We start from the raw sequence: 19,719 nt of genomic DNA on the forward strand, positions 1-19,719 counted from the left end.
TGGGAGCTGCTAGCACCTGGGGATACGGAGGCCAAGTCCAAGGGATCGGCTGCTCTGAGCTCCCCGCTCAGGGCAGGGACTCAGGGCTGTGCGATGCTCCCTTGTTGAAAAAAAGAACCAAACACTTGTATGGTCTCAACCTCAACCTTGTAAGAGGGATGGCTTTCCACAAACGCTCGCAAACCCTATCTGGACCTGCTCCACAGCCAAGGTCTCACAAACCCACAGAGGTCAAGTCTTTTGTGTGTGTGACAATGATCGCGAGTCTGTCTGGCTGCAGAATGTGGCTCTCAGACCCTGGTGAGCCTCGGAATCCTGCAAGAGCCTGCTAACAAGCAGTTTCTCGGACTCTCCCTAACTCACTGCCTTGTGTAGAGAGCCCAAGAATACACTTCTTTCTTTCCTACCAAGAGCCCAGGTGATTCTCATGTGGGTGCGCCCAGCTTTTCAGGAATCCAGAGATAAAGGGTTTTCCCCAGAACCTTTTTCATGGCCATCTGTTTGGTCTGGAAATTGATGTGTTCTTTGACTCCAGCCAATGCTTGCCAAGGTGAGATTAAGATGATTTTTCACTAAAATGATTATGGGGATCACCCCCACCCTCATAGATAATCTGATGTTAAAATAATAATACTAAGCTGTTAAATAAGGAAGGACAATACGTTTCAGGATTTTTTCCATGCTGTTTTAATTTTGTTGTTGTTCAGTCACGAAGTCTGACTCAGTGACCCCCTGAACTGCAGCACACCAGCTTCCCTGTCCTTCACCATCTCCCAGAGTTTGCTCGAACTCATGTCCATTGAGTCGGTGATACCATCCAACCATGTCATGCTCTGTCACCCCCTTCTCCTCTTGCCCTCAATCTTTCCCAGCATCAGGGCCTTTTCCAATGAGTCACCTCTGCAGCTGGCCAAAGTACTGAAGCTTCCTCAGCATCAATCCTTCCAATGAATATTCAGGACTGATTTCCTTTAGGATTGACTGGTTTGATCTGTGTTGTCCACAGAACTCTCAAGAGCCTTCTCCAGCACCACAATTCAAAAGCATCAATTCTTTGGCTCTTTCAATGATATTTTGTAAAAGTCAAATATCAGTTAATTTCCCATTCTCGTTTTTTTCTCTCTCTCTTTTTACCCCTGCTTTCCTGGTACCCCAAACACATGGTTTATTCTGCCTAGTTGGCAGAACTAGGTGTTCCACACCAGTGCCTGTGAAGTTCCAGGTGCTGAAGTGGGCATCCAAAATACAGAAGTGGAGAGAACTGCTGTCTTGGCTAGGATGGGCCAGGCTCTTGACTCTGCATTTCAGAACCAGCTAAGACCCAGGCTTCGGGTTAGAATGGTGTTCCATTTGGGCCTGCAATCAACCAAATAATTAGAGACCAGGAAAAGATTTTATCCCAAACTCAGCAAAGGGGCTAGTCAAGCAAAATGCCCAATGCCAGGCTCTACAGATATAAATCAGACCTAGAACTGGTGCAGAGGAGGACAGACAGCTCCACAGGCCCCTGCTCTGAGCTCAACTTTCCACACTTGGTTCTAAAGCAGGACACTCGCTTGATCAGGCATCTCTCTCCGGGTGGATGTGGCTGGACTCTGGCTGGACCACTGTTCCTTCCCCATCAGCAGTTACTTCTTCAGAAGGTCCATGATAGCTTTAAGTGATTCCTCTGATGATGCTCTTCCCTTCCTGCTCCTCTGCAAGCCCCTGCCACCTTCGAAGAGATCTTCTAAAACTATAAATCAGATTGTGTTTCTCACGTATGTAAAGCCCTCCGGAAGCACGGACCATACACCTCTCCAACTCCCAGCCCTGACCTCGAAGGGACTCCATCCTCTGGGTCCTTCGTGGACCTGGTCTTATCCTGTCTCCCCCTTACTCACTCTGCTCCCTGCACTTCTCTTGATTCCAGAAACATGCTCCGTACTACCCTGCCTTGGGGCCTTTGCACTTGGGGTGTCCTCTTCCTAGAAAGTTCTTCCCTCACATCTTCAAATCTTGTCACTCAGGTCATCTTCGCAGAGAAGACTTCCCTGTTCACCCAATCCTACGATTCTCGCCCTCTCCTCCCAAGACACTCTCTTTCTCTGGGAATTATTATTTTCATGGCATTTACCACTATTTGAAATCGCCTTTTCCATTACAGAAACCTTTGTTCCATTTATTTATTCATTCACTGTTGGTCCCTCCACACTAGGCTGTAACAGCCTTGAGCTCCGGAACCTAATCTGTTTCATTCACTGATGAATCTGGTGTGCCCAGGACACAGCTTAATGCAAACCAGGCACCTTGGCAGACATCTGTTGAACAAAAGACTGAGTCCGGATGTGCACCGACAGCAGTTCAGGAGCCTCAGAAGAGCCTGTTTATTTCTCCTTAATTCGCTCATTCCTATTAGGAGCCATGAGCCATAATTGCTGTACCCCCAAGTGCTGCGTCTTGCTCAAAGACACCTAGTTCAGGGTCCTCATTATCGGTGAATTCATTATCCAAATCCTGCGCACGCGAGGCTGCACGGATGAGCCAGCAAACCCCATCTTACTGTGAATACGTGACCTGACCATTCATAAAATCAACCTCTGCTCAAACACACCCCCAACCCCATCCCACCGCACCCCTGTTGAATACCCTGTGGTTCATGGTCATGCCCAGGCAGCCTCTCTCTGATTGCCAGCTCATGTCAACATGTGACCCAACAACGCAAATAGGAGGCAAAAATGGCTGCAAAGTGAGAATGGGTGTCTCGCAGCATAGTCAGGACTTCATGAGATGGATGTGAAGGATGTTGGGGATTCGGTGGTGTGGGGTGACATGCCAGCCAAGGGCGACCAAGAGCCCGCAGAAGGGCACCGGTTAACAATAGGAGAAGAGAAAACCGACAAGAGTGATGATGTGATAGGCGCATCCCAGCCATTTGAATATCAAAGGATTAAGAGGAGCCCTTGAGAAAATGATGACATGCTCAAACATTTTTCGCAAAAATGACCCACTTTACAATCCGGCTCTGAAAGTCAGACTTTATAATCCAGCTGGGAAAGCAAAGGATTTCTTATTGCACCATCATGCGATTTTATCAGACAAAGGATGCCCCCTCCCACCAAAAATCCACATAACCGACTTTTGGGTTCATCCTAGTGTGTAGTTAGAAAAGACAAGACAAAATAAACATAGTCTCACAAGTGATGATTCTATTTTCAAGATAAGGCTGGAAGAACAACCTTGAATTTTATTATTTGCTATGAAATAACGGTCCTTGTTTTTATTTATTTATTTTTGGCAGCTCTGGGTCTTCACTGCTGCTCGCAGGCTTTCTCTAGTTGCGGCAGTTGGGGGCTAGTGTTCAGGCTTCTCATTGTGGTGACTTCTCTTGTTGAAGAGCATGGGCTCTTGGGTATGTGGGCTTCAGTAGTTGTGGCGTACAGGCTTAGTTACCCCGAGGCACGTGGGAACTTCCCGGACCAGGGAGTGAACTTGCCTCCCTTGCATTGCAAGGCAGGTTCTTAACCACTGGACCACCAGGAAAGTCCTGGCCCCTATTCTTAAGTGAGCTCCCCTGAAGGCTTTGAGTCTCAACCTTAGTTGATCAGTTATACTCATCTGGGCAGCTTAGCAAACTCCAGATGTCCAGGCTCATTAAGTAAGAATCTTCAGAGGTAGAACCAAGGTCAGTATTTTCCAGCTGTGCCCTCAGCCCCTGAAATCCCCATGTGCATCCCATGTTGGGAAGCGCCGTTTCAATGTACCCTTATCCTCAGTAATAAAGATCTGCTTTAACACCAGGAACCCAAACATCCTTACCATCAGGTGGTGGTTTTTGCTTTCTTAACACAAGTACTTTCGGGGCACAAACTTGATGTTTGTTCTTCTTTCCTGATTTCTCAAGGCAGATTCATCGCAATGAGCACTTAACAAAAGACCTATATCACTGGACCCAGATCCCTCGTCTCAAGTGAGCCTTGGTTTTCATTCTGAGCTGGAGTTTGGGGGCCTGACGTTTGGCCACAGCAGCAAAATGGAATGGGTGCCAACGTCCAGGCACTGGCTTGGCTGTATTTCTGGGCTGGACCCTGGGCACTGATGCTGGGCTGGGTGGGGCTGGCTAGGAGCATCCACCCTCACCCTGAGCACATGGTCACTGTCCAGAGACTGCTCAGAAGTAATCCTTTGTCAGGTCGGATGGTGCCACGGCCACCAAATTCTGCCCCAGGACTGTCAACATGGGCTGCTCACAGTCCCCGGGAGGCGGGGACCCGCCTGAAGACCAATGAGAGGCTCTGCCAGTCCGATCTCATCCCTTCAGAGGATGGACACCCTGGAGACAACTGCCCTCCATTCAGGGTCTCCCTTCAGGACTGCAAACTTGAAAAAAGGATGGTTGATTTGAATGACTCTCTCACTTCCCCTGGTCTTTCTGCTCTGGGTCTGGCATTTCCCGTCTTAAAGCCCAAAACACTGAAATCAGAGCTGTCTTTAGCTGACCCAGAAAAGCTCTGTCAGGCCCTTGCCCAAACTTGGTACAGCCGGCGGTCTAGGCCTGTTCCTGTTGGGGTGTGACGGCTCCTTGGGCTTCCTGCCTGGCTCATCTCTATGTGGGATCACACGTGTGCACACGCCCACACACAGGCCTGTGCATGTGTAGACACGTCCTTGTGAGGGTGGCAGGGAGGAGACATGATCTCCAGCTTCCCCATGGCTTCTTCTCCCCCCGTGCCCCAAATAGTTAAGAACGACATTAATAGCTGTCCCTTAGTTTGGGTTTTTTTTTTTTTTTTTGGGGGGGCGGGGGTGGGATGCGATGGGAGTCACACCATGCGGCATGCAGGATCTTAGTTCCCCAGCCAGGGATTGAACCTGTGTCCCCTGCATTGGAAGCTTTGAGCCTGAACCACTGGACTGCCAGGGAAGTCCCAGTAGCTGTCCTTTGTTAATGTCTTCTTGGGGCTCAGCACTACGTTAGTACCATTTAGGGGATTTTGCTAAGACCTCAGGCTCTGAAGTTAGACAGACCTTGGTTTTAGGCCTCAGGTTTCCTGTCTATAAATGGATTGATTGGATTAACACATAATAGTAACCATCCCTCTAAAACTCTAGACAAATATTAACTCTTTTAATCCTCACTAAACCCCACGAGCTATATACCACCAGTATTCTCAGTTTACAGACAGGAAACTGAGATACATGTAAGTTCAGTAACTTGCAACACAGCCAGCACTCACAGTCAAGGCAGTCTGGCTCCAGGATCCATACTCCTCACTCCAGTCTGCAACCAGCAGGTGTGACTGCTTCATGGGTTTGCAAGCACTACACAAAGATCCCTTAACTTGATGCGTGGCACAGGGCACATCTAAACAAACAGCGGGTAATATACTTACTTCTTTGAGAAGTTATTTGCACGTTATTGTTTTTCACAGGAGACCGGGTCTCAGTAGAATAAATAACTCATCCAAGGTTGCTCAACCAGTGAGTTAGTAAGTGGCGGAACAGAGATTTGAACTCAGGCCTGAGGGTTCCAAAGCTTTGTTCCTATGACTGTGCCACTGGACAACCTCTTTCTAAATCAAATATGTACCTGCTGAAGAGGTTGTTGTTTAGTTGCTCAGTCATGTCTGACTCTTTGTGACCCCATGGATGCCAGGCTTTCCTGTCCTTCACTATCTCCCAGGGTTTGCTCAAACTCAAGTCCATCAGTGATGCCATCCAACCATCTCATTTTCTGTCACCCTCTTCTCCTCCTGCCCCCAATCTTTCCCAGCATCAGGGTCTTTTCCTGTGAGTCGGTTCTTCGTATCAGGTGATTCAAAGTATTGGAGCTTTAGCATCAGTCCTTTCAATAAATATTCAGGATTGATTTCCTTTAAGATTGATTGATTGTATCTCCTTGCAGTGCAAGGGACTCTCAAGAGTCTTCTCCAGCACCACAATTTGAAAGCATCAATTCTTTGGTGCTCAGCCTTCTTTATGGTCCAACTCTCACATCCATACATGACTATTGGAAAAACCGTAACTTTGACTATGTGGACCTTTGTTGGCAAAGTGATGTCTCTGCTTTTTAATATGCTAAGTTCATCATAGTTGTTTTTTCCTAAGGAGCAAGCATTTTTAATTTCATGGTTGCAGTCACCGTCCGTAGTGATTTTGGAGCACAAGAACATAAAGTTTGTCACTGTTTTCATTTTTTCCCCATCTATTTGCCAAGAAGTGATGGGATTGGATGCAATGATCTTTGTTTATTGAATGTTGAGTTTTAAGCCAACTTTTTACTCTTTTCTTTCACTTTCATCAAGAGGTTCTTTAGTTTCTCTTCACTTTGTGCCAATCTCATCTGCATATCTGAGATTATTGATATTTCTCCCAGCAATCTTGATTCCACCCGGCATTTCACATGATGTACACTGCATATAAGTTAAATAAGCAGGGTGACAATATACAGCCTTGATGTACTCTCATCAAGGGAGTAATTTGGAACTAGTCCATTGTTCCGTGTCCGGTTCTAACTGTTGCTTCTTGACCTGCATACAGGTTTCTCAGGAAGAAGGTAAGGTGGTCTGGTATTCCCATCTCTTAGAGGGTACAGCGTTTATTTCTCCAAATTATAAGAATCTGACTTGTTTGTAAAAATTCCAGAAAAGTATACTCAATATTTTCTAATAACCTATAAGGGAAAAGAAGCTGAGAAAAAAATGGATATATATGCATGTGTGTGTGCGTATAAACTAACAGCATTATAGATCAACTATGCTTCATTTTAAAAAAACTTGAAAAAAAAAAAAAAGGAATTCCAAGCAAAGCAGCCTAATCCCCACTTCACGATTGTTGATGGCCACTTCCCAAGATCAGGCTGGGTGCCCACGGTACTCAGATCTGAAAGGAAATACTCAGGATGGAGACTGAGCCAGGGAACGTGGAAACACCACTTTCCCTGAAGACATGTGACAAGGGGTTTATGAGTTAAAAACACAAACATCCTATTTTCCGGGCTCCCTCCCCAGCCTGGCTGCCTCCCTTGCATGTCTGGAAGCCCCTCAAGGCCATGTAGATCCTTTAGGTTACCCTGACCCTAAGGAAGAGATGGCGGTGACCTTGGTCCTTGTGCAACCCAACCTCCGAGATATTCCATAGACCTCAGTGCTGAAGGGACAGCTTGAAGGGCAGCTGGTGGACCCAGTAACAACCCCACAAGAAGCCCTCTTCCACCCACCAGCCTCCTTTCTGTTCCCCAAGCTCATTCCCAACCCCAGAGCCTTGGTACTTGCACAGCCCTTGGCCTGGAAAGCCCTTTCTCGGGCTATTCACACCACTGACTCCTTCTCTGTACTCAGGTCTGAGCTCATATGTTCCCCTGGACCACCCTGCCCCAAATTGCCAACCATCTCCCCCACCATCACATCACCCTGTAGTGTTCCTTTATAGCAAAGTTTTCTTATGCTTTGACTGAATAATCTATAGACTCTCTTTTCCAGCGAGGATATAAATTCTGAGGACCAGAATCTTCTCTGTCTTGGCCACTAGTCAATTCCTAGGACTTAAAACAACTCTGGTACACTGTGGGTGTTTGATAAATTTGGGGGAAGGATGGAAAGAAGGAAAGGAAGGAGGGAGGGAGGGAGGGGGAGGCTGAAGCCATCAATCTTCACAGCCCAGTTCTCATGCCTGCCTTACCCCAGGTATCCATCACCTTATCACCTGTCACCAGTGGCTACTGGATCTGTCTCCCAGACCAGCCATCATTGATCCTCTTAACACCCTGAATTACTCCGAGGACCCAGATGAGTTTTTCTTTCACTCACTCCCTCTCATCATCTCACAAGTTATTCCACTCTGCCTGGAGCCACACACCTCCCTTACTCTGATTAACTTTTAATTAACCTTCAGATCTCAGTTTAGACATGATTTCATTCAACATTCAGTTAGCAAAAATCACTCAACGAAGTTATCAAGTGAGAGAATTTTTGGTGATGAAGGAAGCGCTTTTACTTTAATCTTATGCCTTTTCTATATATACTGTTTGAATTTTCTAACTACATACATATATTCGTTTAGTTTAACAGGGGTTATCTGAATACGGAATAATGGATTGCTTCTTATTTTCTTTGTAACATTTCTCTGCTTTGAAAAAATATCCTAATAAATGTACTTTGTCAATGTCAGTACCACAATGACTTAATTATTACAGCTTTGTTTTACAGTTTAATATCTTACCAGGAGCCACCTTCCTGACTTCTTTCATTCATTCTACTATTTTTTCATAGCAAATTGCCTCCAGCTTCCATTACCAAATAGACTATTCGATCACCTGGAAAGAAATGATAATTTTACCCTATTTTTTATTGTGCATAACTCTTAATTCTGTTTTATTCCTTCTTGTACTGGAGCTTGTAGAACCATGGTACATAATAGAGGCAATTGTGGGCCTTCATATCTCATTCTTGATTGTAATGGGACTATTTCTAGGGTTTGACCTTTGAAAAGGATTGTTGGTTTAAAGGAGGTGCCTTCCTCATAGGAAAGAAGTATTCTACTATTGTCAGAGCCAGAGATGAGCCCTTAGTATAAACTTCTCTGCAGGATGGGGCTTGTTGTCACCCCAAAGCCAGTCCCTGTAATTACACTGCAACACTTCAGGAAATCTCGTCGGGTCTCCCTGTCATTCCAGAGCTCTTTTTGGGGTCCTGAGGTCTGTGAGTTCTCACAGCCAAGCTCCCTATGTTCTCTACTTGGGGTCCCCATCACCTCTCGCCTGTAACCACTGGTCTGTCTTCTAGACCAACCACCACTGAGTCCTCTCCTGGTGAACATATTCCTGGTTTCTGCTTCTCTCAGCCCCCGTGTCTTAGCCTCAGCTGTACTAGGACAGTGCTTATCTCTGTATCCTGACTTCATCCTTGCAGGGTACCTGTTTTCAGCATCTCTCTGGGCTCCATCCTCTGCAATTCATGGGCAAGTCCAATCCCATCCTTTGTTTTCCTTAGATTTTACTGATGTGGGGAAATACTGATGAGAAAATATAAGTGAGAATAAGAACAGCAAAATCATGATTTTTAAAAAACTATTTGTGTGTTACAGCCTGGGGGGTGCGGGGAGAAGGCTGGAAGGAAACATACAGAAATGCTAAACAGTGGCTATTTCTGGGAGCTGGCAATATGCTACTTGTACGAATGGCCAAGTTCACTTTTTGATGAGTGTATGACTTATGGTGCCAGCAGCTTCATTTTCAGTGTGGAGTCTTCCTCAGGGAAATTCTTGATTCCCTTTCCTTTTATATTGCTTTTTAAAATCTCATCATGGCACCAATGTGTCTCTTCTGGTCCTAAAATACCTCCCCAAGCCAATGGTACAGATAGCTATCATTTATTGAGTTCTTACTATGTGCCAGGAACTATACTAAGTGCCTTACATCATTGCCTGATTAAAAGAGTTCTGTAGAAACTGCTGAGTACAGCACGACTATCACAGCCTCGATTAATTCTCATGACAACCTCATGAAGTCATTATTGTTATTACCTTCATCCTGTAGGAGAAGAAGAAACTGAGATTTGGAGAGGTGATTTGCCACAGGTAGCTCAAGTGATGTAGAGTCAGGTGGGGGCTTTGGCCAACTAGAGAGCTCACATCCAGTCCAAAGGGGCGGAGGGGCTACTGATGCCCAGTTGCTGGGGACTGTTTTCACATGGACATGTGGGACAGAGCGCCCCATTGTTTAAGAGAAGCTGCAAATCAGATTTTCCTGGGACATATCCTGAATTTTAAATTGCAGTGATACACTTAACTACTTCCCTGGTGGTCCAGTGATAAAGAATCCACCTGCCAGGGCAGGGGACATGGGTTCGATCCCTGATCTGGGAAGATTCCACATGCTCAGGAGCAGCTAAGCCCATGAGTCACAACTATTGAACCTGAACTCTAGAGCCCAGAAGCCACAACTGCTGAGGCCCGCGGGCCCGAGAGTCCATGCTCGGCGACAAGAGAAGCTGCTGCAAAGACAGTAGTCACCTACCCCCAAGTCTCCCCAACTAGAGAAAGCCCTTGAGCAAGCCCACATGCAGCAAATGTGACCCAGCACAGCCAAAAATAATTAACTAATTAATTTAAAAATAGTAATAAAATTTAAAATCAAAACACAATAAAATACTACAAGTGAAAAACCGAACATAAACAAACAAACACACCAAATAGTCCATATTTGCCCTAGATGAACACTATCTGCTTCAGAAGTGCCAGCTTGGATTAAGTTCTCCAGTCCCAAGAGGGCCCAAATTCCTACTTGCTTCCCACTTTTGCCCCCCGCCCCACCCCCCACCAGTTTGTACACAGTCTGTGTCTGACTCTTTGCAACCTCATGGACTCTAACATACCAGGCTTCTCTGTCCATGGGATTCTTCAGGCAAGAATACTGGAGTGGGTTGCCATGCCGTCCTCTAGGGGATCTTCCCAACCCAGGGATGAAACCCACATCTCTTACGTCCCCCGCATTGGCAGGTGGCTTCTTCACCACTCGAGCCACCTTGGAAGCCTCCTTAGGTAAACAGTCAATAATTTTGGCTTTGCTGTCTCTACCACAACTACTCAGCTCTGCCATTTTGGCACAAAAACCGTGAACAAACGGGCATGGCTGTGTTTCAATACGATTTTATTTACAGACTCTGAAAGTTGAATTTCATCTAGTTTTTTTTTAATGTGTCATGAAACTACATTCTTCTTTTGATTTTTCTGACCATCTACATGTGCAAAAACCAGCCTCAGCTCGTAGGCTGCACAAAACAGGTGGTGTGACGCTTTAGACCACTTAAAATTCTTGACCGTTTCTCCAGGAGCCACTGGTGTTTGCTGGCTCTGCGTCCTAGTTTCAAGCTGCCTTAAGCCACCTTAGGTAAGGCCCATTTCACAAGCAGATGCGGGCGTGTGTGTAGTTCTCTAGTCCCGTTTCAGTAGTTTTCACATTTAATCTTCAGCTGAACTTTTCCTTCCTATGAAATCTTTTGTGGAGAATGTGAAACAGCTATTAATAGGTGGTCCCACAGCCACTCTTCTTGCCCTGCCCGGTGGCCCCTGATGTAAATCCTGGAAAAAGCATAGTGGATGGAAAAACCACCATCCTATGGTCTGGTTTATAACAGTGTGTGGACCATGAAATGGTCACAGAGCCATCTGGCAAAGGACTTTGCTTACAACTCTAAAATGTGTTGAAGAGAGTGACGTTCTGAGTAGTGATTATGACCGTGGCTTTGGAGTCTGAAAGACTTATATTTGAGTGTGCCACTAATAGCTGTGTCCTTGGGAAAATCACCTACTTTATAGATTTCCTCATCTGTAAAATAAGGCTCATAATACCAGGTACCTCACCAGGCTGTCTTGAGTGCTAGAGAGGATAAAGCCTGTAAAGTGTTTAGAACGGCATGTGACATACGGTAAGTACTTCACGTGTATGACTTATTCTGATTTGTTATCCAGCCGGATGGAAGGGGATGGGACTTAAAAACAAACAGCAATCTGTGGATGAAACTCTCAAATCCAAACAAGAAAAAGGAAGGCCTTTTCTCAATATCAGGGAAGGAGTTCTGAATTTGTCCTTCTTCCAAGAATTTCTTTGAGTCTTCAAGACTTCTCTCCAAGACTCCCCTTCTTGGTTCTGACTCCCTTCTCTGCCGGGTAAGTGGAGACTCAGAACCGAGAGAATGGGCTCATATCGCATTGCATTTTCTGTGAAACGCCTCTGGCTTGGAGCATACTTGTAGTGTGGGTTGAATACATGGCACTCCTCAAGACAAGGAAGCAACCTAAATGTCCATTAACAGAGGGATGGATAAAGAGGGTGTGGTACATATACACAATGGGATGTTACTCAGCCATTAAAAGGGATGAAATAATGCTGTTTGCAGTAACATGGATGGACCTAGAGATTCTCATACTAAGTGAAGTAAGTCAGACAGAGAAAGGCAAATACCATATGATATAACTTATATGTGGAATCTAAAATATGACATAAATGAATTTCCATGAGGCAGAAATAGATGCACAGACATACAGAATAGACTTGTGGTTGCCAAGGGTCGGGGTCGGGAGGGTGGTAGGGAGAGGGATGGATTGGGAGTCTGGGGTTAGCAGATGCAAACTGCGACATACAGAATGGATAAACAACAAGGTCCTACTGTATAGCAAAGGGAACTATATTTAATATTCTGTAATAAGACATCATGGAAAAGAATATGAAAAATTGTATATATATAGGTATAACTGAATCATTTTGGTGAACAGCAGAAACTAACAGAACAATGTAAATCAACTACACTTCAATAAAATAAAAATTTAAGAATATGCATGGCACGGGACTTCCCTGGTGGTCCAGTGGCTAAGACTCTGTGCTCCCAATGCGGGGGGCCCAGGTTCAATTCCTGGTCAGGGAACTAGATCCCGCATGCCACAACTAAGATCCTGTGGGACCAAATAAATAAACAAAATGTTTTTTAAAATGCATAGGCTCCTAATCAGGTAATAATAGACATGGTGTAATGGTAAAGCCAGATGCAAATATTGACTCTTCCCTTCGCCAGCTGTGATAACACTCTCTCCGCTGCGATCCTGCATTGGCTCATCATCAAATGTCAGTGTGAATAGTCCCTACCTCCTAGGGTGTGGATGAGAGTAAATGAGAAGAATGTGGGTTTCAGCTCTGTGCCTTGCTCACTGGAAGCACTTCAAAGGTGCTGGCCATTATAATGATGCACCTAGAGCTTTGCAAAAATTATCTTACTTCATATATGATCTTATTTCATTCTTACAGTACTACTCTGAAAATATAAGCCCAGCTGTGTGTGAATATAAGCCTTGTCTGCGGTCCTCGACACCACCTGGCCCCTCACCTCCACGCCATCTCTACGGGCAGAGACAAGAACAATAAGGCATAATTTCACACTGTGTTGTGGTGAGAGGTTCTGAAATTGTTTGTCATTTATGAGAACTGGCAGAGCCATTAACTGCCCCAGAGACTGGCTAATTGGCTGGTTAGCAAACACCCACGATTATCAAACACCAGCAAAGAGTTAACTCAGGCTGGTGGCGAGGGAAGAAAAGGGAAGAGAATGCTGACAGTCACTTCCCCAGGATATACCCACGCAATTCTGTCCTCCTGAAGGAGTGAGCCGCACAGCAGAGCCCAGCAAGCTGTGGTTCCAGGCAAGGGGATCGTCAAAGGGGACTATCCTGTGTTATCTCTCAGGGAGAGTGGGTTACTCCAAATCCATGCCTGGAATCCACACTGAGGAGTCAGCAGACCTTGACTGCATCCTGGCTCACCACTTACGCATTTGAGCGCAAGCACAGTTTTGTTTTGTTTTTTAATTGGAAGATTATTGCTTTACAATGTTGTGTTGGTTTCTGCCATACAACAACTCGAATCAGTCATAACTATATATTAATATATATCCCCTCCCTTGTAAGCCTCTCTCCCACTCCCCCCCAAAATATTTATTTATTTGGCTCCTTGGGGCTTCATTGCAGCATGAGGGGGTCTTTGTTCCCCTGACCAGGGATCGAACCCAAGTCCTCTGCATTGCAAGTTGGATTCTTAACCACTGGACCACCAGGGAAGTCCCTAAGCACAATGCTATTGGCCAGTTGCTTCATCTGTAAAATGGGAAGATAAGTTTTTATATATAAATATATATATACACACATATATGCCTACACACTGGGTTTCCCCAGTGGCTCAACAGTAAAGAATCTACCTACAATGCAGGAGTCACAGGAGACACAAGTTCGATCCCTGGGTCAGGAAGATCCCCTGCAGGAGGAAATGGCAACCCACTCCAGGATTCTTGCCTGGAGAATCCCATGGGCAGAGGAGCCTGGCAGGCTACAGTCCATGGGGTTGCAAAGAGTTGGATGTGATGAAGTGACTTAGCATGCACATACACACACACATGTATATTCCACTTTCTTTTCCCCTTTCCCCTCATTGACTGGGAAAAAAATAACAGCTCTCATGATGAATGCTTATGCTTCCTAGCTCTTTGCCCTTCGAAATAGAACCCAGGACCATGCAAAATCTAAACAGAAAGTTTCCGTCTCCAGCTTTATTTATTTTTTTCCTCTATTAATCTCCTTTTTGTGCCCCAAGAAAGACGCTGATGGACCCATCAAGGCAGAGCCCACAAGTCTGTGGGAGAGAAGCCCCAGGTTGGGCCCAGGTGCTCTTTCTGCCCCCCTCCCCCGACTCAGGGCCACACTTGTTTCCACAGGGACTTTCCGAGGCGTGTGCAAGAAAATTGATCACTTCCCCGAAGATGCTGACTACGAACAGGATACAGCTGAGTATCTCCTGCGTAAGTTTCCCCTACTTCCAGGGTCCCCCTGGTGGGAGGGTGGTGAGGAGGGGTGCCCTGCGGTCACCCAGCTGTCTTGAGTTTGAGGCTCCCCAATACCTAGCCTCAGAAATAGATATGTGCAATGAAGCTTCAGGAAAATCTTTACTAATAGACAGAGACATCCAGGCAGTTCTGATATTTGAGTCTCTTTCATTTCAAGGAACTAGAAACAGGAAAAGAAAAAAAAAAGGTGAATCAAACCTCAAAAGTTCTTTTTAGTCCACTTATGAGAAAATCTAAGGGTTTTCTTCAACTTGAGTACAAGTTTTCACCTGCCCCAGAGGGTGGATTTGAGGTGCTAATGGGCAAAGAGCTAAGGGGTGAGGTGCTAATGGATGAAGCGCTAATGGGCAAGGTCCTAAGGGGCAAGGCCTGGGAGAATAAACGTAAGCCAAGGTTCACCCTTCTTCAGTTTCAACAGCATTGGGGCAGGGCCAGTGTCTCCCCATAGATTGTCCCAAGGTCAGTAACCCTGATATGATGTGGAACTGTCATGAACACAGAATGTAGGAGGCAGTAGGGTATGCTGAGCAAGGGCTATGGATTCTGGTCGACCAGGGCTTTTACTCCACTGATGCCCTACTAACTAGGTTAGATCTGGGCCAAGTTGCTTCACCTCTCATTGTAAGACCAAACACTATAGCACTCTTAGAGGAAAACAGGCAGAACACTCTTTGTCATAAATCGCAGCAAGATCTTTTTTGACCACCTCCTAGAATAATGAAAATAAGAATAAACAAATGGGACCTACTTAAACTTAAAAGCTTTTGCGCAGCAAAGGAAACCACAAACAAAACAAAAAGACCATCCTCAGAGTGTGAGAAAATATTTGCGAACAGAGCAATTGACAAGGAATTAATCTCCAAAACATACAAAGAACTCATGTAGCTCAATATCAAAAAACAGAAACAAACGACACAATCAAAACATGGATGGAAGACCTAAAATAAACCTCTCTCTAAAGAAGACACACAGATAGCCAACCACCACATGAAGAGATGTTCAACATCACTAATAATCGGAGAAATGCAAATCAAAACTACATCATCAAAAAGTCTCTCACCGTTCTTTATAGTCAGCAATGAAGACTATAACGTCATCCATTCAACAGGGTCACGAAAATTAAATAAGCTGATGCACATTACACTCCGCCTGAAACCATACGTGTTGGCTCTTTTTTGTGGCATGGGATGAACAACAGCCAAGGCCAATGGCAGCCAAGGGCCTGACATTGATCCTGGCACAGAGAGAATTGGAAACAATGTAATTTAAATAGAATTTCTTCAACAGGGAGCCTGAGTTTCCTCAAAGGGAAATCTTTAAGGCACTGACTAATTTACTATTAGAGAGTGTTAAATGTAACATTTTTTTAAAAACTACTACAGTAATATCAATAAAAACTTCAAGAAATTGTGGTTTTCTGATTATGCCTGTAACTCATAACTCAAGCAGAGTGTTTTACAATTAAAATCAGTTTTCGTTCTACTCAAGCTTTCTAGTCTGCAGAGGGGCTGTGGGTATTCATATGAGCCTTTAATCACATAACAGTATAAGTGGTGCTGGGGGATCAGTTTGAAAGAAACAGACACTTCTAAGCTAAATTTTAAAACGTAAACATATTATTTTTCTTTTCTCAACTACTTGGATTTGTCCAATGCTGCCTAGGGTTTATATGAGCAGCTCAAAAAGATCTGATGTGGGAATAGAAGCCCCATTTAGAGAGGGAACTTGACCAGAGTTTGGGGGATGACATAGATTATTAATACTTGGACTTCATCAAAAAAGAATGATGCTAAAGCCATCACAAGTGGGGTTTTACCAGAGTACCTAAGTTTTTATTTTCCTTCCCTATTTTGATGTTTGCCCTGTTGGGGATGAAACAGAACAGTGATTTCTATTTCACAACTTGCAAAACTGATTTTAAATTCTTCTAAGAGATGCACCTCTTTTCCAACAAAATATATCTCTCCCCTCTTGGAAGGTGAGGGTCCTCACCATCAGCCACAGAACCAGGTTAAGGAGGGACCGTCCCAAGCACACGAATTTCCTGCTGGGAATTTTGGAATCCCTGACCCGGTCACTTGGGGCCAGGGGTCTCCAGCCCATCCAGTCCACATGCTGTCAGCTCCTGCTGCGACCACACCCCAGGAGGATGGGAATCTCCACACTGATTTGTCTGGTCTTTCTTCTTTCTCATATGTGGTTGGGGAGGTTACAGCTTAAACCTACACCAGAAGGTTTACTAGTCCACAGGTCCTGTTGACTTGAGCAGTGGTCCCCAACATTTTTGGTACCAGCGACTGGTTTCGTGGAAGACAATTTTTCCATGGACAGCAAGGATAGCGGGGTGGAAGGGATAGTTTCAGGAAGATTCAAGCACAATAGGGTTCCGGCTCCTATAAGAATCTAACGCCACTGATCTGACAGGAGGCAGACCTTAAGCATTAATGCGAGTGATGGGGAGCGGCTGTAAATACAGATGAAGCTTCACTCACTGGCCCGCCGCTCACCTCCTGCTGTGCAGGCTGGTTCTTAACAGACCACAGATGGGAAGTGGTCCAGGGCCTGTAGGTTGGGGATCCCTAGACTAGAGAAATCCCTAACATAGCACTGGACCTGGCCAAGCCCTGCTCAGACTCCGAAGGTGAAATTACCCTGGAACAAGCTTCCCTCCCCACTCTTAGGACCGTAGCTTAGCCCCATATAGATTAGGAAGGAGAAACAGGGAAAGAAGACAGTAAGACCTCTTTAATTGTCCTGAAGCCAAACAAAAACCTTCTTGTTCATCTGGATAAACCAAAGCCAAGGTTGGGAATTCCCTGGCGGTTCATTGGTTAAGACTTGGCGCTTTCACTGTTGAAGCTGGGGTTTGATCCCTGGTGAGGGAACAAAGATCCCGCAAGCCATGCATCACAGCCAAAAGAAAAAAACAATGAATGAATCCAGGGTAGACCACCTGACTTAGGAGAAAGTGGGAGCAGAGCACGTCCTGTATGAGGCTGGCACCTATAGCCAGTCTTTAGAACCTGCTCTGATCTTGCCTGTGGGGCAGAGATGGGATCTGGCCACCACGTGGTTTCCAGATGGTTCCCACCCCACATAGGAAGCAACTACTTTCCCACATCTCACAGCCACACATCGCAAATACACACAACCAACGCAATTCAGTAGCTTCCAACGTTCAGATCATCTCCTTCGGGCATAATCACGCTGTAATCATACTTTGAAATTTTTTTTAAAAAATTGTTTTTAAGGTGCTCTCCTTTAATCAGTTGAACTCATCACATTGAATATTCCAGCAATTCCCATCAAGGACACAATGCAAACGGCTGCTTTAGAGATTTGTGCAAGAGTTCCTAACGACTGCTGGATATCACTGGGGGTAGACCCACTCCTAATATTTGTGGGGCCCAGGGCCAAGGTTCACGTGGAAACTCATAGGCCATGTGGGTCAATATTTAGATGCTATAAATAAGCTATGCCTGCCAAAGACCCCAGAGCTTACTTCCCAGGATACCCCTTGACATGGACACTAGAGGAACCAGGACCCGTCCTGCCTCTTGCAAGCCTGTGTGGGACCCCAGATGTGCAGGGCAAGCCAGGCTTAGCCCAGGACTCCTGAACAGTGACTGACTGACCTGAAGCCAGAATGGGGACTGATCTAATCACCCTCCCAGCGGTCAGGACAGCCAGAACCCCTCCCTTCATGCTTCAGGTCTCCTATCGAGGTTTCTAGGTAGTTTGAAGCCCCTCCCAAAACTTCCCTATCACAAAGGGGACAGTTACTGGGATCCTGGTCTGCCCAGACCCCAACCCTGGGTGACTTGGAGTGGTCATCCCTAAACAAAACTAGAATTTTTTCCTTTTCTTCTTTTCATGAAGAGAATGTACCCACCCTAGTTCTGCTCCATCGGACTTCCCAGGCAGATCCCAAATCAGCTACCAAACTTGCAGAAAACTTTTTCTGAGAAAAAGACAAAACAAAACAATAGCAACAACAAAAGCAGAGGCCAGCCCGCTGCATTTGGAATGTGCGAACTGCCACTTTGTAGCAATAGGAAGGGCTGCAGCTGAATCCGTGAGAAAACCCCCCGGGGCGAGAAGTTCCGATCACTGAGCTTGAACTTCAAAGCCAAAAATGCACTGACCACCTTTTTCTGCTGCCCTACTTCTCCTGCACATGCACCATGATTTTAAAGACGCTACTGTCTGCTCAGCCACTAAGCACCAGGCCTTCGAGTCACTCTCAACACCTCTTTCTATCACATCCCCCTGTCAGTTCTTTAGGATTTGCCTGCAAAATACATCCTGAGTCTCTCACCACCCATCTACAACCGGGTCCATGCCACGGTCAGCTCAAGTCTGGGTGCTTACAGCCCTTTCAGCCACATCAGCCCCACTTTTCAAGAGCCCCCACCTGGACCCATGCTCTGCTCTATCTTGGAAGTCTTCTTTTTTTACAGAAGACTTTGATAGTCACCTTTATCCCATTCCCCCTCCCCAGTTTTATTTATATATAACTGACATGCAGCGCTGTATAGATTTAAGGTATACAGCATCATGGTGTGACTTACATACATCATGAAATGATGACCACAGTATGTTTAGTGAACATCCACCATCTCATATAGACACAAAATTAAAGAAGCAGAAAAAATTATGTTTCCTTGTGATGAGAACTCTTAGGAGTTACTCTCTCAGTTTTTATGTATAATGTCCAGCTGTGTTAATTTTATTTACCATGCTGCACATTAAATCCATAGTACTTATTTTTCTTATAAGCTGGAAGTCTCTACCTTTTGACCACCTTCATTTCATTCCCCCTCTGTCTAGTCCCCACCTCTAGTAACCACAAATCTGGTCTGTTTTCCTCTGAGTTTGTTTTTGAAGTAGATCTGACCTACAATTGGGGCTTCCCTGGTAACTCAGCTGGTTAAGAATCCACCTGCAATGCAGGAGACTCCAGTTAGATCCCTGCTTCAGGAAGATCTGCTGGAGAAAGGAACAGCTACCCACTCCAGGATTCTGGCCTGGAGAATTCTATAGACTGGGGTCCATGAGGTCGCAAAGAATTGGACATGACTGAGTGATTTTCACTTTCTGAACTACAACGCTATGTTGGTTCCTGTTACATAACAAAATGATTTGATATTTCTATACATTTCAAAATGATTGCCGTGATAAGTCTAGTCACCATACCATCTTGAAATTCTTAGTAATTTTAGAATAAGAGGCCTTGCATTTTCATCCTGCATAGGGCCCTGCAAATTAGGTAGCAGCTCCTACCCGTCATCTCTGATAGAATGTAAGCCCTGTAAGGGTGAGACCTTAGCTCTTTTGTACCTCAGTGAAGGCAGAA

At 45.3% G+C, this 19,719-nt stretch overlaps 1 protein-coding gene and 1 non-coding gene across 2 annotated transcripts in view; both read left to right on the plus strand.

The window, feature by feature from the left end:
* The window catches only part of CACNG3 (calcium voltage-gated channel auxiliary subunit gamma 3), a 94,114-nt gene that overhangs the window by 66,964 nt on the left and 7,431 nt on the right, over positions 1-19,719 (plus strand). The window contains exon 2 of the mRNA XM_061153989.1: positions 14,235-14,318. Coding sequence (XP_061009972.1) covers positions 14,235-14,318 — 84 coding nt within the window. The remainder of the gene's footprint in view (positions 1-14,234; positions 14,319-19,719) is intronic.
* On the plus strand, positions 12,329-12,401 carry TRNAG-CCC (transfer RNA glycine (anticodon CCC)). The gene has a single exon. It is a non-coding gene; the product is annotated as a tRNA-Gly (tRNA).

The sequence above is a fragment of the Dama dama genome, chromosome 10 (genome assembly GCF_033118175.1).
Source record: "Dama dama isolate Ldn47 chromosome 10, ASM3311817v1, whole genome shotgun sequence".
Classification (NCBI taxonomy): Eukaryota; Metazoa; Chordata; class Mammalia; order Artiodactyla; family Cervidae; genus Dama; species Dama dama.